At 51.4% G+C, this 24,963-nt stretch overlaps 11 protein-coding genes across 11 annotated transcripts; 8 read left to right on the top strand and 3 right to left on the bottom strand.

Moving 5' to 3' along the window:
- Positions 1-129: 129 nt before the first annotated feature.
- On the bottom strand, positions 130-555 carry LOZ57_002349 (uncharacterized protein; the record flags this gene model as incomplete). Its single annotated transcript, XM_049251423.1, has 1 exon — positions 130-555. The coding sequence occupies one exon, from the start codon at positions 553-555 to the stop codon at positions 130-132; it is 426 nt and encodes a 141-aa protein (XP_049109723.1).
- Positions 556-1,388: 833 nt separating this feature from the next.
- LOZ57_002348 (uncharacterized protein) lies at positions 1,389-1,877 on the bottom strand (the record flags this gene model as incomplete). The annotated part of the gene is made up of 1 exon (XM_049251422.1): positions 1,389-1,877. The coding sequence occupies one exon, from the start codon at positions 1,875-1,877 to the stop codon at positions 1,389-1,391; it is 489 nt and encodes a 162-aa protein (XP_049109722.1).
- Positions 1,878-5,621: 3,744 nt separating this feature from the next.
- Positions 5,622-7,916, top strand: CTF1_2 (Transcriptional activator of fatty acid utilization; the record flags this gene model as incomplete). The annotated part of the gene is made up of 2 exons (XM_049251421.1): positions 5,622-5,836; positions 6,593-7,916. 2 exons carry the CDS (start codon positions 5,622-5,624, stop codon positions 7,914-7,916), a joined length of 1,539 nt encoding a protein of 512 aa, XP_049109721.1.
- Positions 7,917-8,001: 85 nt separating this feature from the next.
- CTF1_1 (Transcriptional activator of fatty acid utilization) lies at positions 8,002-9,431 on the top strand (the record flags this gene model as incomplete). The annotated part of the gene is made up of 3 exons (XM_049251420.1): positions 8,002-8,157; positions 8,251-9,287; positions 9,377-9,431. 3 exons carry the CDS (start codon positions 8,002-8,004, stop codon positions 9,429-9,431), a joined length of 1,248 nt encoding a protein of 415 aa, XP_049109720.1.
- Positions 9,432-10,615: 1,184 nt separating this feature from the next.
- On the top strand, positions 10,616-12,598 carry LOZ57_002345 (uncharacterized protein; the record flags this gene model as incomplete). The annotated part of the gene is made up of 1 exon (XM_049251419.1): positions 10,616-12,598. The coding sequence occupies one exon, from the start codon at positions 10,616-10,618 to the stop codon at positions 12,596-12,598; it is 1,983 nt and encodes a 660-aa protein (XP_049109719.1).
- Positions 12,599-13,012: 414 nt separating this feature from the next.
- On the bottom strand, positions 13,013-14,241 carry LOZ57_002344 (uncharacterized protein; the record flags this gene model as incomplete). The annotated part of the gene is made up of 5 exons (XM_049251418.1): positions 13,013-13,182; positions 13,243-13,358; positions 13,422-13,445; positions 13,502-14,007; positions 14,089-14,241. The coding sequence occupies 5 exons, from the start codon at positions 14,239-14,241 to the stop codon at positions 13,013-13,015; spliced, it is 969 nt and encodes a 322-aa protein (XP_049109718.1).
- Positions 14,242-14,875: 634 nt separating this feature from the next.
- Positions 14,876-16,655, top strand: LOZ57_002343 (uncharacterized protein; the record flags this gene model as incomplete). The annotated part of the gene is made up of 3 exons (XM_049251417.1): positions 14,876-15,918; positions 16,001-16,443; positions 16,495-16,655. 3 exons carry the CDS (start codon positions 14,876-14,878, stop codon positions 16,653-16,655), a joined length of 1,647 nt encoding a protein of 548 aa, XP_049109717.1.
- A 345-nt stretch (positions 16,656-17,000) lies between these two features.
- LOZ57_002342 (uncharacterized protein) lies at positions 17,001-17,616 on the top strand (the record flags this gene model as incomplete). The annotated part of the gene is made up of 2 exons (XM_049251416.1): positions 17,001-17,090; positions 17,155-17,616. 2 exons carry the CDS (start codon positions 17,001-17,003, stop codon positions 17,614-17,616), a joined length of 552 nt encoding a protein of 183 aa, XP_049109716.1.
- Positions 17,617-18,606: 990 nt separating this feature from the next.
- Positions 18,607-21,652, top strand: FOX2 (bifunctional hydroxyacyl-CoA dehydrogenase/enoyl-CoA hydratase fox2; the record flags this gene model as incomplete). The annotated part of the gene is made up of 7 exons (XM_049251415.1): positions 18,607-18,762; positions 18,823-19,050; positions 19,106-19,214; positions 19,265-19,354; positions 19,407-19,791; positions 19,850-20,258; positions 20,315-21,652. 7 exons carry the CDS (start codon positions 18,607-18,609, stop codon positions 21,650-21,652), a joined length of 2,715 nt encoding a protein of 904 aa, XP_049109715.1.
- A 696-nt stretch (positions 21,653-22,348) lies between these two features.
- On the top strand, positions 22,349-23,776 carry LOZ57_002340 (uncharacterized protein; the record flags this gene model as incomplete). Its single annotated transcript, XM_049251414.1, has 1 exon — positions 22,349-23,776. The coding sequence occupies one exon, from the start codon at positions 22,349-22,351 to the stop codon at positions 23,774-23,776; it is 1,428 nt and encodes a 475-aa protein (XP_049109714.1).
- Positions 23,777-24,113: 337 nt separating this feature from the next.
- LOZ57_002339 (uncharacterized protein) lies at positions 24,114-24,689 on the top strand (the record flags this gene model as incomplete). The annotated part of the gene is made up of 1 exon (XM_049251413.1): positions 24,114-24,689. One exon carries the CDS (start codon positions 24,114-24,116, stop codon positions 24,687-24,689), a length of 576 nt encoding a protein of 191 aa, XP_049109713.1.
- Between the last annotated feature and the right edge of the window lie 274 nt (positions 24,690-24,963).

The raw sequence follows: 24,963 nt of genomic DNA, 5'->3' as shown, positions 1-24,963 counted from the left end.
ACAATATAATACAAGATAATGTATACAATGAGCAAACATCTGATCCAGAATCCAACACAGTGATTTCTCGTTGTTGCTTACTTCCAAGGAAAAAAGAGTGGCGAAGGAAGTAAAAGGAGGCGGTACCAATCAAGGTCTCGCCACGGCCTGGGAAGGCACGGTGAGCTCGATGAGCGTGTCGGTCGTGTCGGTGCTGGACACACTGGAGAGTGAGTCAGCTGGCGAGTACGGCCGATTTCTCCGGAGGCTGGGGCGCCGGGCGAAACGACGCAGAGAGCCGGTTTCGGCGGGTGAAGCTGGTCTAGCCCTGGCTGAGGCTCTTCTGAAGTTGCCTTTGAGAGCAGTAACGGAGCCGATCAGCGTAAAGATGATCACGAAGGTTGCGCACACGACGAGGATGATGCTCGTGTTGACGGTCTTGCCGGTAGTTGGAGCTTCGTTGTGGGTAGGATGAGTGAATGGTGGGCGGGTGGGCACAGTGCCGGTGACCATGGCGGCAGTGGCATTGGCGGTGGTGTAGGCCATAGTGATCATGGTAGTGGGTAGTGAAGACATGATGGAAGAGGTGTATTAGAAGAGTTTGGAAAAAGATAGTGGTTTCTGTGGTGGTTCTCTGTGAAGACTTGAGCTTGGGTGGATTCTGCGAGGAGAAGAGAGATGAGAGAGAGAAGAAAGGGAAGAGGGAAAAGACCAGCGAGGGCGGCTTTTATGTAGGGGGAGAAGAGTCATATTAGGGTTCTTCGAATTCTTGCAAACCAGATCATTGCAGAGGTGTTGAAACCGGGATATCTGGAGAAACAAAGGAAGGTTAGGCAAGGTTCTAACGGCCCAGGCAGAGATGGTCAAAAGGGAGGGATGGTATGAGGTAAATCATATACAAGGCATGGAAAGCCGGTATGTAGGCTGCCGGATATGGGTAGACAGCTTGGTCCTGGGAGTCCCAGAGGTTCAACAATAGTCATAGACATGGAATGGCTCCTTCGATGGCAACAGCACCAGTATGGAAGAAAGTCTAACAACACAACTTGGACTGGTAGTATGACGAAGCACAAAGAGAACCCCGTAATTCACCCGATAAGGGGCGCTGTAGAGCTGGCTGGGTGCGCGTAGCTTGGTATCATGCAGCAACGAAGACACAGTGAAGGAAGAAAATCAAACAGCATGAGATGCCTTAAGACGATGGCATGAGACAGAGAGAGAGAGAGAAATAGAGAGAGAGACACAAACAGACGGGCACTGACAGCCGACAGCAGGCGTGATAGAAACCGGGAGCCTCCCAGATTGCCCCCCGACACGATCCTTCCCCCGAAACAAAACAACAAAACGAAGCACCCGCCTCAAACTCCGGCTCAGGCTCAGACTCAGTGCCTTTGATCCGCCTCGTCGTCTCAAGACATTCTCGCTCGAATCCTCTCTTCCATCGCGCGACACTGCTGCAGCTTCCGCTCGAGGCGCATCTGCCGCTTGCTCTCGGTCTTCATCTCGCGCTTGAGCTTCTCGACCTCCCACTTTTGCAGCTTGCCCTGCTCGGGCCCCGACGAGCACACCAGCACCACGGGCCGCATGCTCGAACCGCCGGTGCGCGCGCTCTCGCTGCTGGGGTTGATGTGCGGCTGGCCGTAGCGCCACGACGGCGGGAAGTCGGGATGCCGTCGCTGGAACAACATCTGGTGGCTGAATATGGTGGAGAGGGTGATGAAGTGGTTGACGCTGGCGGTGACGAGGCGCTCGTCGTCGTCGTAGCCGTCGCCGTCGCCGTCGTCCTTGTAGTCGAATACGGCCGCTTCAGGGACGAGGGTGGCGAAGTTCGCGGGCAGCGGCACGGCTGTGAAGTGAGGCTGCGGTGGTGGCCCCGGCAGGGCTGGCTGCGAGGACATGTCTGGCCGGCGTGACAGTATCGAGGGCAACCGAGTAACAGAATGGAGATGGGAGGTGGGAGGTGGAAGGCGGATGGGCTCTCCAGCCGCCTTCTCTGCCTCCTTTCTTTCATTCTTTCTTTCGTTCTGTACGGAGTATTGTTTGGGCTGCGCGCAGCCGCCGCTCGACGCTGTGTCACAGCACATCCAGCACGTCCGGCCCAATCGACGGCGGCCACTTGTTTTTGCGGCGCGTGGGGGGTATCGCAGGCGCTCTCATGACTACACGTCTGTATGCCATTGCCAGCACGCGCACCTACTTGTCTTGCTTGTCGAACAAGGTACGTCTACTCCGTGCTGTGACGGTCTTGTTCTTTTGGCGCGGGCTTACGCGCGTCTTGGGGGTATCAAAACATCAACCAGCACACTCAGCCGCTGCTGGGCTCAGGCACCAGCTTCTCGAAGCTTCAGGAGCATCCACAGAACGGGTCACGGCCGCACAGCGGGGGAACGATGTGTCGCTTGGCCGCGCACCATGGCAGCACGTCTAGAAAGCTGCTCGCTAGGTGGTTGGACGCATGATTCAACCCCGCGATCTACTCCAGACCATGGCGCGTTCCCCAGCGGCTTGGGAGCACAACTAGCCCGAACTCTCCCTTTCTCTCAGTCTCTCTCAGTCGCTCGCGTGGTTTGACTGGTTAGGGCTGGGGACGCGCTTCGGACAGATGCCGGCGGGCGTGTGGGGAAGCGATCCATGACGAGGCTGCGTGGATGACCTTTCGAGCGATTGGCGGTGAATGCAGCAGCAGACATGAGACATACTGGGTGTGGACGGGCAGAGAGAGAGAGAGAGAGAGAGAGAGAGGGAGGGAGAGAGAGAGTACGGAGTATACAGAGTGCGTCCAGGGCTGCTTGTCCGACACAGGCACTCCCCCCACCAGCGAGACACCACACGCACATAACTAACCATCAGCATCACGATCCCTATCACATGCGAACAGCCAAGGCGCCCCTGGATCTCCGCTTATTTGCCGGCGCCGCGAGTGGTGGATTGGCCGTTGGGCCGGGGGGGCTCAGGACTCGCGGGCAGCGCGTGGTGTGGCTGCGCGGCGGGCGGCAGGCCGGAACGCGCTGGAAGGGCGGGAAATTACGAGCGGCCGCCAACACGAGGAGCCCCTGTGCCGCGACTGGCCCGCAAATGTGTGCATTATTATTATTTATTATTATGGTTATTTTGAGGGGAGCACACGCCCGGCATGGCAAAGGATGCGCGCGCCGCAAGCCCGCCAGCTAGCTAGGGAACTAGGTAGTTGGCGATATATACATAGCTTAAGCGATGTGTGTGTGCGGTCGGTCGTGTTAGGGTTTGCAGCCACGCCCGCGGGATTTGCAGCGAAGAACGAGGGCAGAGTGCTGGGGGCGGGCGCCAGCCACAGCCGGGTGTCGCCGTGTCGGTCCAGGCTGCAGACCAGCCCGCAGTCACCCGGCAGCCAGCAAAAAAAGAGGGAACGCGGGGAGAACAGCAAACAACATGGGGGGAGCGTCGATGCTGGAACGCCAGGAATGAAGGGGTGCGGGGGGAGCCTCGTGCGGGCCGTGGCGATACAGGGAGCGCGTGGTGGGAAGGGCGTGTCACTGTAATTTACGGGAACTACGGAGTACGGGGTTAAACTATCAAGGCTGTTTTCTAAACTTCTAGAATGAGCGGGCGGTATTCTATATCAAAGATCTTGAAACCAAGGACGTTCCAGAGCCTGCCTGGCCGTAATCCTCTTGGCCGGGTCAAGATTGGTCATCTTGACAACGACATCGCGGAATGCCTCGTCGATATCTTCCCACACTGCAAAGGGCTGCCTTGCATCCTCTGAACTGAACTTGCGATTCCGGGCTGCGCCACATCGGGTTCCCCAGCCGAGCACCACAGACATTCAGCCCCGCCGGGAGATCAGAGGCATCTCAAGATCGCCGATCTTTGTTCTTTTGACGTGCACGACGCCGTCGAGCATGTCGTAGTCGACGAATATGTTGTTGGGTTTGATGTCTTGCCATGTAAGATGCGACTGTCGTGCAAGGCTGCCAGTCCGGTCAGACCATCGCGCAGTATCTTTTTCTTTGCGGCGAGCGAAACAACCTCTTCGCCGATTAAATCAAACAAATCTCCAGTAAAGTAATCATAGACAAACAGTAGATGCTCAGGAATGGTATCCATAACAACGCGTAAATTGGGGCATCCCGACAACGGGGTTTGTAGATTCAGCTGGTATTCAAATTCAGTGTGGAATAAGTGCTTCATCACATGCTTTTTCCCGTTTTGATCTCTATTCATTAAGTATACAGCAAGCAAACCGAACGCCAACACACGACCCACCTTGCGAGATAGACACAGGAAAGTATTGGCTCGGTTCTGTGCTGCAGAACTCGGTCGATGGTGTATTTGGTTTTAGCTTCGCTAACCAGGGCGGTACCTAGCTGCAGTGCCGTAGAAAGGAAAGTGGCCTTCGACAGCGATCATGGCTAACAACTGCAAAATCTGAAAAAAAGGCGGTGTCATGCGTTTCTGATGCCGACCAGTCAGGAAGATATGAAGGCTCACGACATGAACAACAGCCCAGCAGAGCAAACAAGAGCTCGGGCCCAAGATATTCAATTTCGAAGTATGCCACATACAATCTGTACATAAAAGAAAATCAGCATAAAGAAAAAGGGTGCCCAGCCATATATAGAGGGCAGTAATGATGATACGCTTACATAAGCGATACAGCGGTGATACGGGCGGGCGGGCGTGGAAGTGGCGGCGTTCCAGAAGGCAGACTGAGAGTCGCGGTGGCGCGCCCAGGCCCGGACAAGCCGTTGTTTTGGTCGACAGGTCAGATGGAGAGAGAGGTGATGCTGTGGGAGTAACTAACCAGCTGTGAGCGAGACAGCCATAGTTAGTTATATAGCCAGTCCCCAGAGCCGTGTTATCTCGCCATCCCTTGCTTCATGCAGGCACGTCAGCCCGCCCGCCCATCCTCCGCCTGCACGCCCTGGCCGGTTGGCGCCGTGCGCCCAATAATACGATCAAATCCTTAACTAACGACTAGTTAGCTACCGCTGCCCGCGGGCCGGCTGCTGTGCTGCCTCGCGTCCCAGCGGTGATCCTGCCCCCCCCTGGTTAAACTCACGCCCGTCGCCACTGTGCCGGGCAGTCTTCCACGGTCCGGAGCGAACTTCGTCTGGGGTTTGGCGCCCGTGGGTTCCCTGCCCGTTTTCCCTTGTGAATGCCCACTCGCGGCCGCTGTCCGCCCTTCTGAACCAGCTCTCCCTACACCGCGGTGCTGCCCGCTACATCTCTCCGTGCGAGCGGACGGCCTGCCCTCTTTTTCTTTCGCCCTTCCGTGCTGCCATCCTTCTTTGCTGTCTCGACGGGCACCCTTCGACCACGCGCTGCTGCTAATCTTGGATCCTGCGTCGTGGAGAGACAAACTTTGCCCGTGTAGAGAGTTAACTACCCACTGTCGCCGCCGCCCGCCGCCCGCCGCCCGCTGCCCACCGACCTGCCCTCCCACACACACCCCAACTCCCCATCCTTCAAAGGCCGCTTCCAGCCTGCCCATCCGCCTCGCTGCCAGCTTCCAGCGTGCTCGCTCTACTCGCCATCTCCAAGTTTCTGCGACAACGCACACCACCACCTCTTCTCGTCGTTGTCGAGAGTGCCCTGTTTTGTTGTGGATGGAGACGATCTAGCCCGCCTCTTCCCGCCCTCTCTGCCTCTCACCGCCCGCCATGAATCCGGCCGTGTCCGACGTCGAGTTCGAGCAGATGATGACCGATCGCGAGACCTCCGTCCCAACCACCGGAAACGATACCCCGGCGGCCGACTTTGATGCGACCACCAAGGCCGGCACCGGCTCTGACTCCGACAAGGCCACCGCGGCGGCTGCGGCCACCAATCCGTCGAAGCCCGCCGCCCATCAGCCCGGCCACCCGAGCTTTAGAAGGTGAGTCGCTCGTTCTCTCATGGCGATGGTTTCGAGGAGGGGACGGCTGTGCATCTGGTAAGTTGGAAGAACACGCGCGAGATGCACAACTGGTCCGGAGGAGGTTGTTTTATAAAGGAAAAAAAAAAAAAAAATCCCCAAAAAAATTTAGACACTAACGATTTGGCGATTCTTAGGCAACGTGCGTCGCGAGCTTGTGAGGTAAGTTGTTCTGCATCTCGTGTTTGGATCAACGCGATCTCTATGTTTTTGGGCGAGAGCTGGCGTTTTGAGCCTCGGTACCTCGGCCGGCCCTGGCGCCATACACCTCCTGGGTGCGAGAAGGGACTCGGAGAGGGTGGTCGAGGGAGGAACAATGATGATAAATGGGATTGTGGCTAACTGTGTGTGTTTTCCTGGTGCGATGTAGACTTGTCATGCGCGAAAGGTGAGTGCTCAAAAGCAACCTGCTGTTGCCGCCCGATTTGCCTACCTAGACCACACCCTTGATTTCACTCCTCTCTTTGCCTGGATCCTGGCCGTCGTTGAAGTCGTTTCTGCTCTGTCTGGTTGCTGATGGCGTTGTTGTTTTGGTATAGGTGCGCTGCGATGCTGCGAGTCTCGGCGTGCCCTGCACGAACTGCGTCGCCTTCTCCATCGAATGCAAGATCCCGACCCCCAAACGGAAAAAGAACCAAAAGTCAAAAGATGGCGCTGGGTAACATTGCAACCTGTCAGTCTTTATGCTAAATCAGCCAGCTAATGTCTACTGTGCAGCGATGAGAGCGGCATCAACTCCGGCGGCTCCCAGCGGGAGAGCTCCGGAGGCCCCCGTCCTCGACCCGTCGATGGCATGCCTGTTACCAGCCTGACTGAAGCCCAAGCCGCCCAGCAGGCCCAGCAAAACAACTCCTACGCACAATTTATGAAACCCAAGTTCGCGAGAGCGCCCATCACCGAGGCGGGCCGTGTCGCCTACCTGGGAGAATCATCCAACCTCTCCATCCTCGTGCACGATCGCCACGGCACGACGGACGTCGTCCACTACCCCCTTCCCGAGAGCATACGAGGCTCACGAGCCCGCCTCACCGAGCTGGACAGTCTCGAAATCGATATCCTCCACCAGCGCGGCGCCTTCCTGCTTCCCCCGCGCTCGCTCTGCGACGAGCTCGTCGATGCGTATTTCAAATGGGTCGCCCCCGCCGTTCCGATCATAAGTCGCAGCCGTTTCATGAAGCGCTACCGTGACCCCAAGAATCCTCCTTCGATTTTACTCCTTCAAGCCGTGCTTCTAGCGGGCTCGAGGGTCTGTACGAACCCGCAGCTGATGGATGCCCATGGGTCGACGACACCGGCGGCGACTACTTTCTATAAGCGGGCAAAGTCACTTTTTGATGCTAATTATGAAGACGACAGGGTTACCATTGTCCAGGCCTTGGTCTTGATGGGGTGGTATTGGGAAGGGCCAGAAGGTATGTGTTCTGACGTCGCTAAACTTGTTGATATGAGGGGTATAGATTTTCTGACTGGTTCCAGATGTAACCAAGAATGTCTTCTACTGGACCCGCGTTGCTATAATTATTGCACAAGGATCCGGCATGCATCGCAGGTGGGTGCTCCTCTTTACGCGATCTTGAGGGTCCGTTCTCCACATGCTCACGATTGGAATAGCGTCGAAGCCTCGCAGCTTAGCAAAGCGGATAAACGTCTGTGGAAAAGGATCTGGTGGACTTTGTTTACACGAGACCGCTCTGTTGCCGTCGCCCTCGGCCGGCCCGTGAACATCAACATTGACGACTCCGACGTGGGGATGCTGACAGAAGATGATTTCATCGAGGACGAAGCCGACAGCGTTGCGGATTTCCCCCCGGATTCAACGCACGTGCAGTTCTTCCTGCAGTACGTTAAGCTTTGCGAGATTATGGGACTCGTGCTTTCGCAGCAATATTCGGTCGCCTCGAAATACCGGCGCACCAACGCGATGGACCTAACCCATAGCGATATGGCGCTGGCAGACTGGCTGCAGAACTGTCCGCGAGAGGTGTGCTGGGAGCGAAATCGGCACCATTTCTGGTCTGCATTGCTGCATTCGAATTACTAGTATGTGTATACTCCATTTCTGCCTGTGTTATGTTATTAACCAATCTTTTGATAGCACGACGTTGTGTCTGCTGCATCGTGCCCATATGCCTCCTGCAACCGGCACGCATCATCCAGCGGGAACTGAAGGGCTAGCTTATCCTTCGCGGACTATTGCTTTTCAAGCTGCGGCTATGATCACGGCCATAGTGGAGAACTTGCAGGCTCACGACCAGCTTAAATATACACCCGCGTTCATGTCAGTATCGTCTTTTCGTCTGATAAATGTGCCGAGATGCTAATGACCTCATAGTGTATATAGCTTGTTTTCGGCCCTTATTATGCATGTTTACCAGATGCGCTCTTCGGTGGCGAGTGTTGTCTCCACCACCCAGGAGAGAATTGGCATCTGCATGCAGGCTTTGAAGGATGTTTCAAAAGTATGGCTTGTTGCTAAGATGGTGTTCACCCTGTTCGAATCCATCCTCGGTAACAAGGCCCTGGAAGAACGCCTCCAGAGAGCCGCAGGAAAACGACATCAAAAACACAAGTCGAAGAAGGACGCTGCCTCTTCACTGACGAAGAAGCCGGAGCCTCCAAAACGAAAATTTGATGACCTGGATATTTCTATTCCCAATGGACCACCTGCTCATCAGGTTTCCTATGAACGATCTCGGCCACAAACTCCCGCCGCCACACCTTCTATACAACCCGCTCAGATTGTTGCTCCGACTGCTCACCAGATCTCACCACAACTCACCCAACATCGGGGCTCGAAAGACGGCTTCCTGGGACCGTCTGGTCATGGCGTCAACACACGCCCCACATCGCCATTTAACCCTTCCTTCTCCATCCCTACAACTCCACCTGATTTCTTCCTCGTCACGCGAAACTCACCTAACATCTCCCACGCCCTCTGGGAGAACTTCCAGCCAGACCAACTCTTTCCTGACGGCACAAACATCTCCGGAGGCGCCTTCTCGCCCTCGTCCGCGGGCGCCGTCGACCCCCAGCTGCACATCTCGCAGCACCTGCAGAACGCAGGCATCCCACCTTCACAGCAGCAGCAACATCAGCCGCCGCCCCCGCAGCCGTCGCTGGGAATCCACCCCGGCCAGCCGCAGCAGCCCCAGCATCTCCCAGCCCGAGGTCCACGCGCACCGCAGGAGAGCCCCACCATGATGCATGGCATGCCGGGCCTGGGCGCCATGCCCCAGCAGCAACAACAGCAACAACAGCATCTACAGCCCGGCATGCCAATGCAGACTCAGCCCCAGCCCTGGATGTTCGATGGCAATATGCATATCGATGCGTCGAGCCAGGACGACAATTGGAGCAATAGCTCGCGCGGGCAAGGGCCCGTTGTGCCGCCGACTTTGAATGTCGAAGATTGGTATGTGGTTCCCCTAAAATCATGACCTTTTATGGCTCCAGTTATATATAGAGAGTGTGTGTGTTGCTGACATTTGCTTTCCTTTTTAGGTTTCAATTTTTTGGCATCAATGGCATTGATAGCTTGGGAATAGATCAAATGTGAAAAAGTACGCAAAAAAAAAAAATACTTTGGGCTATTTTCTATCTATCTTTATCAGTCTGCAACTTCAATTGCAGCACTTTCTCTCCATTGTATATCTTTTTTTGCGAACTCATTGGGGGTCTAGGGGATAAAAAAATGGCATCTTTCCAGCAAATAACTTGGCGGGATTCTCTTTTTCTTTCATTCTTTGCATCAGAGCCTTGGGGTGTTGTTTTGCCAATTGATTGGACGCTACCTGGCATTTAATTGCTTTCATTTTTGCTGTTATCTATCCCCAGTCCTACCTTTTCATTTTTTTTTTCTGGATTATATCTTGGCGATGTGCTCTCTTTGCGCTGCAGTCGGGTATTCTTTAATCTATAATCCAAGCAGCAACGCTCAAGATTCTCTCCCCTCATACTCCGTACTTCCTCCACCATACCCCACTATCCCGAGCATTCTTGGCATTATCACGTAATCAGTAGTTTTGATGACTAAGCCAAATTCAATTGTGTTCGCTCCAACGGCTGAGAAGCAACGACGACGAAACGCGACTGCGGGCCAACGAGATATAAAGGTGAGTTTCAAATCGAACCTCACCCCTTGACAGAATCCTCGAGGCCCTTGGGATTGCGCCGACCACGAGCTGCTGCTTTTGACAAACGGTTTTCTTGGCATGGCGAGCCTCGACCCCTGCTAGCGTCTCTTCGCCGATGATGCCAACATCGTATGCTTTAAACACCGAATGAACCACCCGAGAGCGAGAGAGGAAGGGAGAAGAGAAGGCCAGAAGAAACGCTCCATGCCTGGGTCGATTTCGGCGCCTTGCAGAACCGTTTGCTAGTCGCTCGCTTTATGAATTCACGGAATTGATCGCGGTAATTTGGTAGCAACGTCGATTTGAATCGGAATTATATACTCCTTGATCCTCCTGTCTCCCAATGTCCTAGTCGCCCGTCTCGCCCCCCCACACACGCCCCGTCGATTTTGTCCTGTTCCTGTCTCCTAGAGCAATCACGCCGTACTCTGCCATACCTCCCTAACCCTCCCGACCAGAAACGACAACGAGATCCCGCTACACTACCTATGCCGAATCTACAACCACCCGTGAGAAAAAAGGACGCCGTATCATTATCCGACTCGGACAACGGCGACGACAGCCCTATCGAGTACCCTCGTCACCCGCGACTCTTCTTTCGTTAGGCATGAGTGGTGACGGAAACATACTGAATACGACACTTGACTCTTCCTCTTCGCCTGCGTTTGTCCGCTCGAGTTCCCGGACGGGAACCACCACCGGTGTACCCTCTGCCGCCGCCACCGCTGCGGCGTCATCTTCAACGTCCACCACCACCACCGCCACCGCGCTGCGTCCGCGGAACCGGCGAATACTTTCGTTCGTGGAAGATGAGGGTGCTGGTCTGGGGGACGTGGACGGGCTAGGCGGCAGCGACCCGGCAGCTGCGTCGGTCGCTGCGGGTCTTCTAGGATCGAAGAGGGGCGGCGGTGGTGGTGGCCCTGCGCCATATGCAGTCACTGGTTCTTCAAATGCGCAACGGCGGTTTGCAGCCCGGACAGCGCCGGGGCCGGCGGGTAATGATGCTAGCCGGCGAGCCCCTGCTGCTGGGTTTGCCGCGGATCTACTGGGATCTTCGTGGTCGTCAATCCAGGGGTTCGCGTCGGCGGTGATGGGCGGCGCTGATGGCTCGTCCCCGTTAAAGAATAAGGCGCCAGTAAACGGGTATCGACGCGCACCGGGTTTGGGGTCAGAGCCGTTTTCGAGGTTTCGTGATGGGGGTCGCGTCCGGCCTGGGTTGCCGTCGGCTTGGGGTCCGTCTAGCTCGTCTGCGGCAGCGCAAGTTGTGCCTGGCTCGAAGGAGGAGAGGCATGCGATTCTTCAGTCGAAGAAGAGGGAAATGCTAATGCAGGTCAATGGTGATTCCATACCGGATACTCAGAGTAACTACAAAAGACGGTCATCTCTCGAAGATCCTTGCTGCTCGGCAGTTGGAGCGCCAGTAGAGCAGGACGACGGCGATGCTTTGGTCTATATACACCAGGTGCAGCCGAATGATAGCCTTACTAGCGTTTCAATACGTTATGGCTGCCCACTGCCCGTTGTCAGGAAATCGAATGGCTTCTGGCCAAGTGACAGCATCCAGTCTAGAAAAATAGTTGTTTTACCCGTTGCGTCTTGTTCGATAAAGGGGCGGCGAATCCCTTCTAATCGAGACCTGAACCAATCGGCACTTAGCAGAGGGACTGCTGCTGTAGATGATCATGTCGATGATAGCAGTTCCCTGATGCCCAGTGCGTCGTCGACAGCCCCATTCGGACGCGGAGACTTTGTCTCTGAACCCGATGACCCATTTTCGCCATCCAAGTCGGACAAACGATCCGACCCTACACCTCTCTGGATACATGAGAGCTGGGTGAACGTTCAAGGACACTCCTCGCCTGTCGAGCTAGGCCGCGTGCCCAAACGGACGTTGGGATTTTTCCCTAGAGCCCGACGAAAATCTCAAGGACATTCAGATGCCTATTCTGATTTAGACTCCTCTTCTCCTGGGAGAATGGCCCTGGGATCAATACACTCTCCACAGACGTCTCACTTTCGAGACCGGTCAGTATCTAGGTCTAAGCACGCTTCCCCTTATCGTCACCCACCTCGTCACGGCATATTTCTTTCCGGGCCTGGAGGAGTTGGCACTCTGGACCGTAATGTTACCGGTCCAGGACCTGCCCCCGACAAGTTGAACGCCTTTGTCAGTACTCATTTGCCAAATCTAGCAATCCCCCCTCCACCAACCGATGCCCACAACGAGTCACTATACTCTGATTCTGCAAGCAATGCATCCACAGCGCATTCCAATATCGGCATCGAGAACATCGGTGGAGCAATTGAAGGATGGTTCCGCAAGGTTGCAACAAAAGCCAAAGTCGGGCTGAATGATTTCCAGCAACCAGCCCAACCGCATGGCTATTTGGGCATCGGGGGCAATGGGGATCTTATTGAGATGGATGAGACGTCTGACAGTGGCCCCACGGGTACCCTCAAGGTATCTGAGCAGACCCGAGGACGCATGAAAACTTCGTCATCAGATGTGTTGAACGGCTGGGGCAATCATTCCACGCGTGGTCGGAACATCGCTAGATCAAGAGACATCAGTCGCGCGAAAGACGACTAATGACGAGTGTTGTATATTTTTTCCTATGCATACATGCATACCGGGTCTGGACTTTTTGTTTTGATTTGTTTTATATTGATAGGTGTGATTTGGCGTTGAATATCTAGTGGATATCTGGGTGTTTGCTGTCTGTACCTACTATGTAGCATTTGGTGGTCAATGGCATTTTGGTAAAACATTGTGGACATGTGGGCTATGTTTAGTTTCATATACATTCAAGCAACTAGGGTGTATCACATCATTTCTTGTATCTGCTGTTACGGGTCGTCCTATACTAGACACTTATCTATGGTGATATGTTCCACATACCAGACTAATATGTACACATGCACGCATTCTATCTAAAAGATAAAAAAAGTCCTAATAACATATCCAGGATGTGATATCTATCACTTGCCTCTATTAGAAGTGTAGTCATATCTTAATGATCTCCGATACCTTGCGCTGTTTGTCAAGAACAAGTCTTAGTTGCTTCCCCCTCCATGATGCTGCAGAATCCTCCGTAAGCTGGCTGGGGTCGGTTTGCCGTGGGCGAAATACGCCATTCCTTAGTGCAGGCGTAAAGAGTTCGTAGGAAGGGTAGTCTGTATAAACAGTTTAGATGATAGTAGAAAGAAAATGGGGCATTTTTGATGATCACTAACAGCCATCGATGAACCGAGTAACTTGGTCTGGGGTCATGCCCTTTCCAAATTTACGAAGCAGTTCACGTTCGGATTCTTGTCGCCAGTCATAGACATAATGGGTATTTTCGGCATCTCTGATGTAGGAGGTTAGATTCACATATTGTTCACATTGTGGGTCTAAAGTTAAGGAAGCCTACAGGTGTATGAAGGCATCGAACTGGCTGATGTAAAACTGTCAGCCTTGAAATGCACAAGGGAGGGATACTGGGCATCATACTCTGTAAAAACATCATAGTCATTTAATGCATTATTCACCGCCAATACATCCTCTAGCTTTACATATGCTAACTGGCCATCATATCCTCCTATCTCCTTCTGCTTCACAGCTTCTTCCCACACTGCTCGCACCTCATCCTCCGGCCGTGTTCGAAAGCCCAGGCACCATCCTTCAAATATTACCAGTTGTATTTTTGCCTCAGCGTTCACCTTGTCATTGACCACCTTCCACTTGTCTTCTGGGCCACGGTCCCCCTGACCATCAAAGGCAGATTTATCATACCACGGAATCTTCGTGGGCAGCCCCTTTTTCAGGGACTCGAAGATCTGTTTGCCTAAAGCAATGTCATGGGTAGAAGGCTGGCCACGGTGCTGTAGGAGTGGGTTCTCTGGGTTAGCAGCGGCAAGACGAAGCTGATCCGCGTGAGTAAGATAGATATCATCCACAGAAAAAGCAATAGTGGGAATGTTATGAGGCGGGGCGGAGAGTTTGGAGAGACTGTTTGCCTGTGCGGAGTTAGCGGAGTGGAAACTACTTTACGGCAACAATTCCATGAGTATGTTGAAGTAAGGAGGGCTGCTATTCACCAAATAAGTCTTGCCCGCACCCTGCACACCATTTAGCCCTAATATAAAGGGCGGAGGGTTTGGGTGGTTGGCATGCTGGGCAAGATGGAATTTCAATTTCTCCAGCACAAACGCAATGCAAGGTGTAGAGGTTTCGTCACCAATGTGCTGCATTGTTCTTCCACACTCTGGTGCCCCTTACGGCCTTCGGACAGCCTAGATGGCCCTTCCATCCACTGTTTCTGTCAGAGGGAATGCCGAGGAATGCAACTACCTGACTAATCCCCGTGACCAATCATATCGTTGCGCGCGTTCATTGGTTGACTCTCGGATAAATACGGCCCCGCACCGGAAGCCAATTGGAAAGCTTCATCCAACTCCATTCTTGAGTCCTCGACATGAACGCGGGGGTTAGGAAATGCAGCCGGTATGATCCATGCATGCTCCGTACTAAGTGCCCTTACGGAGCGCTCTTACAGAGTGTCCTTACAGAATGTCCTTACGGCGTGTCCCCGCGGAGTGTCCTTTATCCGTTGCAAAAGCCATGAGCCCCAAACTACCCCATAACGGGATGCAAGGCCATGAAAATGGCCAAATAATAACCAGGTTGTTGGAACTGAGTCGCCCTATGCTTCGTGTTAGGCTCTGCATATTGCATATGATACCCCGCTCAATGGAGCTGCCTACACCTCTTAGGGTACTTATTCACCCTTCCGCCACGTCACACTGATGGCCTCAACACTACACTTCTTCTTTCAGGAGTACGGCCAGAGAAATAATATAGCACTACTTATTTGTCCATTTCAGAATGTCACTGTCTCTGGAGGCATTTGCGAGGCTAACGCCGTCTAATACCCAAGCAAAACTAGCCTTTAGTGCTATGTATGAGACTGACCCCTTAATTACTAGGCAACAGGTGTTTGTGCAGCCTCAGCAAGAATATAGCAAAGAAATACTCGTATATCGCCTCCAGGAAATCAAGCTGGCGTCCGGTGAAGCCCACGAAAGCGACACCCCAACTGACCCTGACACGGATACTGAGGAAGACTTCAGACATCACGGAATGATATGGTCGGGTTGGTTCGAGTTTAAATTAAATCCCGGGCCCTATCACCCTGAAGATGGCTGGACTTTGGGCAAGGGTCGAAATGCTATTGATGTCGATTTTCGTCTTCCTTCCCGTCGCGTTTCAACAGGTCTTCGAGGACTTCACGCCCTATTTAACTTCCACCCAACTACGGGCTATCTTTTCATATCGAAGGCCTCCACCTTACAAAATGCCATTGTTTGTGTAAATGGAAGCTCTGTTGGATATGAAGAACAATTTTCTTTAAATCAAAACCCGATGCATATCAAAGTCGGCTTCCTTGAGTTTGAGTTTCGATACACGGATTTTGCTTATACTAAACCCTATTACATTAACCGTGCACACTATTTCAAGGAAGAGTTACAAAGAACAAGCTTTCCAAATACGACTATCACCCCTACACCTAGCAAATCCCTTCGGAGCTTCGGCCACTGGGTGCTCATGGCTTCCCTCAGAAGTGGAACCTTCGGGAAGGTGTTCTCTGGGACTAACAGCAAAGGTGAAATAGTTGCTGTAAAAATCATTACACGTAGCACAAAGAACTTCCAAGAAGTTAGTCAGAAAATCAAAACACTCCGGGAGATCCAGAATCTACCTGAGGTACATGCTGGCGATAAAAGCCGAATTTTGCATTTGCGGGAAGTCATCTACCAAAGCGGAGCTGAGATCAATACCCCTAAAATCTTTGAACAAATTGCTCTGATTTTGGAGCCTACTGTTTATAGTACATTTTCTAGTATTTGTGGTCACCGTGCATACAATCAGTAAGCTGTCCCCTGTTTGTTGTGGGATATCTGAGTGTATAGTAGCATACTGGAAAGTCATTGTCCTAATTTATGCTCATAGGCTCAGCTACAGTATGCCGATCCTTGCGAAACTTTTTCATGAGGTTTTGCTTGGTCTTAATTTCCTACACACGCACAATTGGATTCACGGTGATATAAAGCCCAGCAACATCGGAATTTGTAGGGAAGGCGCTCCTCGCGCGGTACTGCTTGATCTTGAGAATTCTATTAAATTACAGCCTATCAGCTCTTTACCTGCAACTCCAGGCCAAGGGGGGACTGTCAATTATCTTGCGCCTGAGCGTGAGCTTCAGGAGCACGACTCTTTGATTGATGTTTGGTCTTTGGGTGTCGTTGGATTTGAAATGTTATATTGCTACCATCCTTGGACGCTTGCTCTTAACCCATGGCGACCGGGTGATCAGTTTGAAGTTTGGAGGCCCACGTTTCACCATTTATATGGCAAAACCATACAAAAGTTAGAACATGACGCTGATTTCCAATGTGAGATATTACTATTCGAACCACGCGGAATTCTTGGCTAATTTCAAATAGTCATCGGACTCTTACTACAAATGCTCTGTTTTCCCTGGGCAGAGATTAATATTGGAGCACGCATTACGATTGGGGATGCGCTTAAGCATGCTTGCTGGCAGAAACCGGGAAGTGATGGGCAATCTGCCTTAAAACATGCCCGACAGGAGCTAGAAAACTAATCAACTGGAGGCTTTATCGACACGAGTCTTTATATCAGCAGAACGGAGTAAGTAAATAACAAAGCTCTAGGTACTCTGTGCTGCTGATTTAAGGACTTTGGTCCACAGCTTCCACAGAAATTGCTTTCTCCTAACTTTTTGTGTTTGGGTAGCGATGTACATATGAAGAGTTCAAGTACCTTATATACCTAAGGCATCAATGTGGTATCTAGGTAGCGGGCTTGTCGGGAAAATAATATTCCAGTGGTTACACGGCTTGGAAGATTTCTGAAGGCGATGAGGCTAGAAGTGTTTTTATTATGATGTACTTTGTGCCTAGGCAACCATCCGCTCACAGTCGGCGTCATGACCACGCCCCAGGAATCCCAAGAACCCCACTATGTCTTCAAATCGTGGCTCGATGCCGCCGTTTTTGCCGATGAAAAAATATGGGGTGTATGTTTATTCAGTACTCCGTATATTGTTTGTATATATTTATATCATCTAACTTGCAGCTTAGCCGCTGCCAGATGTGGTTTCTACACAGGGGCGATACCTAAAGCCACGCCCCGAAACCCCAGCGATCGAGCAACACTATGATTCCAAATTTGTAAAGGAGCTTGAAATACACCTAGATAGTCTCCTCTATGAACAATCTTTACGACGCAAAAACTATGGGGATGCTGCGGACGAATGGCCACCTAGTCATACCCCACCTGAAATTAGAGAGAAGTGGATGGCCAAAAGAGATGAACAAAGGAAGATACGACAAGCTCTTCTTGAGATCCCAACCTCTGAAGAAGAAGAAGAGCCGGTACCAAAACCGCGGTATAGGACCAAAAAGCGAAAGCAAGAAAAAGTCTCGCCCATTTTAAATCCTCGTCCAGGGCCCCTGCCGCTCGATGCTGTACCCTGGCGTTTGGGAAGAGCTGCCAAAAAAAAGTGCGCTCCACCCTCTCATTCACCAAATATATCGTCATAAAGACAACTCCCGCTTCTAAGCATCGCTCGGCTTTTTTGTGTGTTTGTTCCGATGCTGGTGTCACAAAAGCAGTAATAGAAAGTAATTGCTCAGTAGGACTGACGCCGCTGTGATGTCGATTTGGGTATGGTTTTTAGGGTGGAGTTTCCTGTCTCCAGGCAAACAAATCCTTACACCACTGAAATAGCACTCCATGCCATAAGCACGTTGACTTAATATTCGACTTTTGTTCTATCGCAATTAAGATGCTGCTCATAAGCATGGTGAGGGTAGTGTAGGTTGTGATGAAGACATGAGTTAGCGCTTATTCGTAGAATACGGAGTACGGTGTACTAAATTTGAAGAGGCTGGTTTGGATATATACCTTCTACCAGGACCTAGGCTGAATTGCAGCTCGCAGATTTGGGAAAAAAAAGCAAAGTCAGACATCATGAGCAAGAATTAGGTGAAATAGATAGTGACGAGTAGGGCGAAAGAGAAGCAGTTTTTTAAATGACATTGGAGCCCGGTACGCTGGTTGCTTTCATACACTTGTTCTTCCATATGAAGGACATCGGACAGCGTTCTGATATTCCTCGTCCGCTCCGCAACGAAGCTTGTCAGCATGTGACAGAATCTGGGGGGATCACATGCGCACTCACAATTGATTAAACAGCCAATCAAACCTCGTAATTTGATACAAACATGGCCAACTTCCAGCGTCGCGGCCTAGAATCTAATTGGCCAGCTCCGCCATAGCTGACCTCATCGGCACGCGGCCGGCGCCAAGGCCTCCCACGGCAGCCCCCCGTCCAGCCGAGGTACTCGACCTGCAACACCTCGTCCGACGGACCTCGCCTTTGTATTTTTCTCCTGCTCCATTTCTTTCCAATCCTTTTCTTTTACTCTCTATATCCAGCTCTTTTTATCACATCATATTCCCGTGCCAGACGTTAAGTCGTACTGTGTCCGAATACATCATCTTATCCCCCATAAACCATAGCATCCACCATGTCGGAATTGCGCTTTGACGGCCAGACCGTGGTTGTCACGGGTGCTGGTGGTGGTTTGGGGAGAGCTTATGCTCTTTTCTTCGGTGCCCGTGGTGCCAACGTTGTGGTCAATGACTTGGGTAGCTCACATACAGGCGAGGGACAATCGTCGAAAGTTAGTAGCTCCTCGCCACTACCGCGCGTGCCTGGTTGCTAATGTTCAATTGCCTCATAGGCTGCTGATATCGTCGTCGATGAGATCAAAGCCAAGGGTGGAAAGGCTGCGGCCAATTACGACAGTGTTGAGCATGGAGATAGAATCATTGACACTGCTATCAAAAACTTTGGCCGCATCGACATCCTTATAAACAATGCAGGCATTCTCCGAGATGTCAGCTTTAAAAATATGAAAGATCAAGATTGGGATTTAATCAACACCGTTCACACATATGGTTCATATAAGGTTAGTAATGAAATAAACCTGCTCAGGCTTGTTTGGGGGCTAATACGACTATTAGTGTGCAAGAGCAGCGTGGCCTCACTTTAGAAAACAAAAGTACGGTAGAGTCATCAACACAGCCTCAGCTGCAGGCCTCTTTGGTAGCTTTGGCCAAACCAATTATTCAGGTACGTATACCCCAATCCCGGCAAATAACTGCCTTATTAACTGTTTGTAGCCGCCAAACTTGCTATGGTTGGATTCACCGAAACCCTTGCAAAAGAAGGTATTAAATACAATATCCATGCTAACGTTATTGCCCCAATTGGTATGTAAACTATCCTGTCACCACTTCCACTATGTGTTAACCAGCTCCTTAGCTGCCAGCCGCATGACCGAAACTGTCATGCCACCAGAGGTCTTGGAAAACCTTAAGCCCGAGTGGGTTGTTCCTCTAGTTGCTGTGCTTGTTCACTCTTCAAGCAAGGAAACTGGATCTATTTTCGAAGCCGGCGCTGGCCATGTTGCCAAAATTCGATGGGAGCGTGCGAAAGGCGCTCTGTTGAAGGCGGATGATTCGCTTACCCCTGGAGCTATTCTTGCCAAATGGGATCAAGTCAATGACTTCTCCGAGCCAAGCTATCCAACTGGCCCTAACGAGTTTATGGATTTACTGCAAGCTGGAATGGAGCTTCCTAGCAGCCCTTCAGCCAAGGAACCAGACTTCAGCGGAAAGGTTGCTTTGATTACAGGTGCAGGAGCCGGGTAAGTTTATAAGTTGTGATTATTTCCATTTTATCGTACTAATAATGTCGTTTTATAGCCTTGGTCGAACCTACGCTCTTCTATTTGCCAAACTCGGTGCCTCTATTGTTGTAAATGATCTAGTTGACCCAGAACCAGTTGTCCAAGAGATCAAGAAGATGGGCCGAAAGGCTGTTGGCTCCAAAGCCTCTGTTGAGGATGGCCCAGCGGTTGTGAAGGCTGCAATTGATAACTTCGGCCGTATTGATATCCTCGTCAACAACGCTGGTATTCTCCGAGACAAAGCGTTTACTAACATGGATGACAACCTTTGGAACTCTGTTGTCAATGTTCATCTTCGCGGCACATATAGCGTTACCAAAGCTGCTTGGCCTCACATGTTAAAGAATAAATATGGACGAATCGTTAACACCACCAGCACTAGTGGTATCTATGGCAACTTTGGCCAGGCCAACTATGCTGCTGCTGTAAGTCCCAATATGCACTCTTTTTTTAACACCTGATAAGGTACTAATAGAAGTAGAAACTGGGTATTCTCGGCTTCTCCCGTGCCTTGGCCATTGAAGGAGCCAAGTATAACATCCGCGTCAATACTATCGCACCAAACGCGGGCACTCAGATGACCCGAACAGTTATGCCCGAGGAGGTCGTTCAGGCTTTCAAACCTGAGCAAGTTGCTCCTTTCGTTGTCCTACTCTGCTCCGATGAGCTCCCTGAGCCAATCAGCAAAGGCTTGTACGAATGCGGCAGTGGTTGGTTCGGCCGTACCAGATGGCAACGATCTGGTGGCCATGGCTTCCCCATCGACGTCACATTGACACCCGAAGCTGTTGCTTCCATGTGGGGCAAGATTACAAACTTCGACGATGGCCGCGCAGACAACCCAGAAGACAGCCAGGCTGGTGTTCAGAGTATCATGGAGAACATGAATAACAAGAGCGGTGGGGCGCCCAAAAAGGGTGGTGATGGTGATCAGGGCATCCTGGGTGCTATTGCAGCTGCTAAGGAGATGAAGGCAGAGGGTACCGCTTTCGATTATACTGACCGCGACGTTATTCTTTACAATCTCAGTCTTGGCGCGAAAAGAACGCACCTCCCCCTTGTTTACGAGAACCATGAGGGTTTCCAGGCCTTGCCCACTTTCGGTGTCGTTCCCTGGTTTAACTCCAACATTCCATGGAGCCTGAATGATATTGTTGCCAACTTCTCCCCTATGATGATTCTTCATGGTGAGCAGTATTTGGAAATCCGCAAATTCCCGATTCCAACCGCTGCGAAGACGGTCTCTTACCCGAAACTCATCGACGTAATTGATAAGGGCAATGCCGCCGTTGTCGTCCATGGCTTTGTGACCAAGGATGCCAAAACTGGGCAGGAGCTCTTCTACAACGAGTCCACCATGTTCATTCGTGGAAGCGGTGGGTTTGGTGGCTCTAGCAAATCTGCTGCCCGCAGACCTGCTGCTTCCACTGCTGCCTACAAACCCCCGCAGCGCAAGCCTGACGCCGTCGTCGAGGAGAAGACCTTGGAAGACCAGGCTGCTCTCTATCGTCTCAACGGTGACCGCAACCCCCTCCATATTGACCCAGATTTCAGCCAGATTGGTGGCTTCAAGGTCCCTATTCTCCACGGCCTCTGCTCCATGGGTGTATCTGGCAAGCATGTGTACAACACGTTCGGTGCGTTCAAGAACATCAAGGTTCGATTCGCTGGCGTCGTTATCCCCGGCCAAACTCTCAAGACCGAAATGTGGAAGGAAGGTAACGTTGTTATCTTCCAGGCAACTGTCGTGGAGACCGGCAAGCCTGCTATTGCCGGTGCTGGTGTAGAGCTTGTTTCGGACAAGGGCTCGAAGCTGTAGATTCTGAAGGATACCTGAATGATATAGATCTCCGGCTATTTATCTAAGCTGGACCGAGCCATTCTGAAATTGGCAGTGACTCTGGTTTTTGCTCGGTGAAAAGGATATGCATTTGATTTATTAATGTTGTATAGTACATATTGAATGGTCATAGTTTGTTCTGCAATTTGATATTATCTTCTTCAGAGTTCGAGCATCAAAAGTAAGATTGCTTGAGCCATCCATGGACTTCTATGTCCAGCTCTCCGCCCAGCTGGTACAAATTTGCAGGCGTTCCTTGCCAAGGTTGGCGCCGAGGCTACACGGCATGACCTGGAGATTGTCGCGTTCCCGGGCCAGCCGAATGCTTATCCGACGTTTAGGCAATGCGACCTGCTGCATTCTAGAGACGCAAGATGTCAACTCTCGGGTAAATGTTGGGAACAGATAGGACTTTAGCGTAGATCGCGTCCCGCCCTGCACGTTGCTAAGGCCGGGGTAGTGCCTGTATAACTATGTAGGAGTTTGGCTTCTATTTATGCTGTTGGTTAACTACGGGTGGTGTTGCCAGAAGTTAAGACACAGACACCTCCACCCTCCATCCCTCTCCACACGCAGGAGTATTCCCTCGCTCTGCGTCTGTCCACGCCTATTGATATCGTTTCGAATATGTAGTCGACATTTCGTTCTCCACTACACGCCTTCTATACAAACAGAATGGTCTCCTTTGGCTTCTCGCGCGTCTCCAAACCACCCGCTTCTCCCAGCAGTCTGCCGCCTTCATCCGCCAATGCTTCCACCGTGTCACTTACCCCTACCTCTTCGGCTACAACAACCGCATCCTCGTCGTCATCCCCACCCCCCACGGCTACCTCTTCCTCCGTGACGGCATCAACCTCACTTACCCTCATCGAAGCACTGCGCAACAACCCTTTCGGCACCTCCTCCAAAGCCAAATGTCCCATAGCCATCCTCAACGACGAAGTCGAAAAGGAACACGAGAGAGCAGAGCTTAATACTAGCCTCGCGATTCTGGCTGAATTGTTCCCTGACGTGAAACTCGAGGTATTCCGTGAACTTCTGGTTCGGTTTGATGGGAATAGCAGGCTCCAGGTTTGCGTGGAGCAGCTGTTGCGGTATCGGAATGAGTGGGTTAAAGGAAGATGGAATGTGCCGGTGGGGACGGATGCAGTGACCATAGTGCCGACTCGAAGACGACAGGGATCGAATACAGAAGATGAGGTTGCTACATGGGCGGCAGAGTTACCGGAAGACGAAAGGTTCAGGAGTGAGAACTACAAGAAAGCCGTCAAAGCTGCTTTATGCCATGAATTTCGGTCGATTAGCCGAAGTGCTATCGAAGCGGTTTTGGCAGAGGCTAATTTCTCGTATTTCCGGGCTCGCCCAACTTTACGACGCCTATCCCGTAAGACCTGGCGGGTGGCCTTAGGGAATATTCTTTCTTTCAAGAAGACTAAGGAAAAGGAAGAGCCACCTTTGTTGGCATGGCAGCGACAACCGAATGGTGATACTGTACCCTACTTGAAGGAAACAGGATGTCCGGAACTGGATAAGGAGTTACATGAAGCCTTTCTCGAGCCCTTACTTACCCAGATAAAAGAGAAGCAAGAAGTGGGAGACTACAAATTGGCACAAGAACTCAACGAGGCTCATGCCAAAGAGGCCGATGCGGTATATGAGTGCAGCTGCTGCCTCTCAGATGCCACATTCGAAGAGATCTCAATGTGCTCTTCCAGTTTACACGTCATTTGCTTTACCTGCATCCAGCGAACGATCCAAGAGGCACTATTCGGCCAGGGCTGGGGAAACTCTATTGACAACAGCAGGGCCACATTGCGCTGCTTAGCTCCCTTGCAAGCTGGTACCTGCGATGGTACCTTGGATACAACACTCGTCAAGCGGGCGGTTTTAGCTGACAAGGCAGGCGATGAAGCTTACCAGCAGTTCGAAAACCGCCTTGTTGAAGAGTCTCTCCTTAAATCTCAATTGAAACTTGTTCGTTGTCCTTTCTGTTCGTATGCTGAATACGACCCTGTCTACCACCCCCCCTCCAAAAGGTTTAGCCTGGCGTTTTCGGCGCGCAAGTTTATTATCTATTGGTTGCATGATTTTGGTTTTACTTGACATGATACCCTTTTTGTTTGTTTTTTTTGTTGCATTTATTATCCTCCGCCCTGCTGCGATTCCTCTCGTCTTTATTACATCTGTACGCAACCTGTGCTTGAAAACGCGAAACCAACGGTTTAGTTGCTCGAACACGTCTTGCAACCGTCAGAGTTGCATCACCTGTCAGAAACCATGGAGAGATCCCCATGTCTGCCATGAGCCTCTTCTTCTTAACCTGAGAACAACCGTCGAAGCTGCCCGAACTGCAGCTATCAAACGTACATGCCCTAGGTGTGGCCTGTCTTTTGTTAAATCCTCTGGCTGCAATAAACTCACATGTGTGTGTGGGTATTCGATGTGTTACCTTTGCCGCAAAGCCCTTGGCCCACCATTAACTCGAATCCGTGTGAATGGCAGACGCTTGTTCCGAGATGTAGATAATCAGTTTGGTGCGGTATTTGATGGCCCTGCAGATATCGATAATGGTTCCGGCGACGAGTCTGCAGACGACGAACAAGAAGGAGAAGGCTATAGGCATTTTTGCGAGCACTTCCGTACCAACCCTGGGTCCCGGTGCGCTGAGTGCAATAAGTGCGATCTCTACTTGGCTGAAGACGAAGAGCTCGTCGCTCAACGCGCTGGAGAGAAAGCTGAGCGCGAATGGAAATATCGTCAGAACCTTGACCCTATCTCCCACCGCCACCTTAACAGCATAAATTCTCGACTTGATGGCTACGGGGCCGATAAATTGCACCTCCACGCCAGTAGACATACTGCTTCCTGGAACTGGAACTGGCAACTTGATTCAAGAGACTGGAGAGCACAATGTCGATTTTGGGTGCAGGATGTCTGGCGTGATGGGAGGTGGAAAGGGGAAGCACAGTATCTGGTTGATAGACTTGTGGAGATGTTGATTGTTGTCGAGGCTTAATGAACTTATGATATGGGGTTTCTCTGCTTCTTTCTTTCCCTCATTTCTTTCTTTCGTTGTGGGCATGTGTTTTTCGGTTTTTTTTTTTTTTTTTTTTTTTTTTTTTTTTTTTTTTTTTTTTGGGGTTTTTTTTTTTTTTTTAAAATTTTTGGGCCTGGTACCTTTTTTTGGGAGCGTACTAATATGAGGGAAAAATGTCCACAAATTTGGCAGGGGTATGGGGGCTACCAGTGCTTTTTTTGGTGATAAAAAATTTTTTTTTTTCTTTTTTTTT

This window comes from Ophidiomyces ophidiicola, assembly GCF_022830035.1.
Source record: "Ophidiomyces ophidiicola strain CBS 122913 chromosome Unknown scaffold_6, whole genome shotgun sequence".
Lineage (NCBI taxonomy): Eukaryota > Fungi > Ascomycota > Eurotiomycetes > Onygenales > Onygenaceae > Ophidiomyces > Ophidiomyces ophidiicola.
Note: the sequence above shows the minus strand (reverse complement) of the source record. Positions and strands in the feature narration are given on the sequence as shown.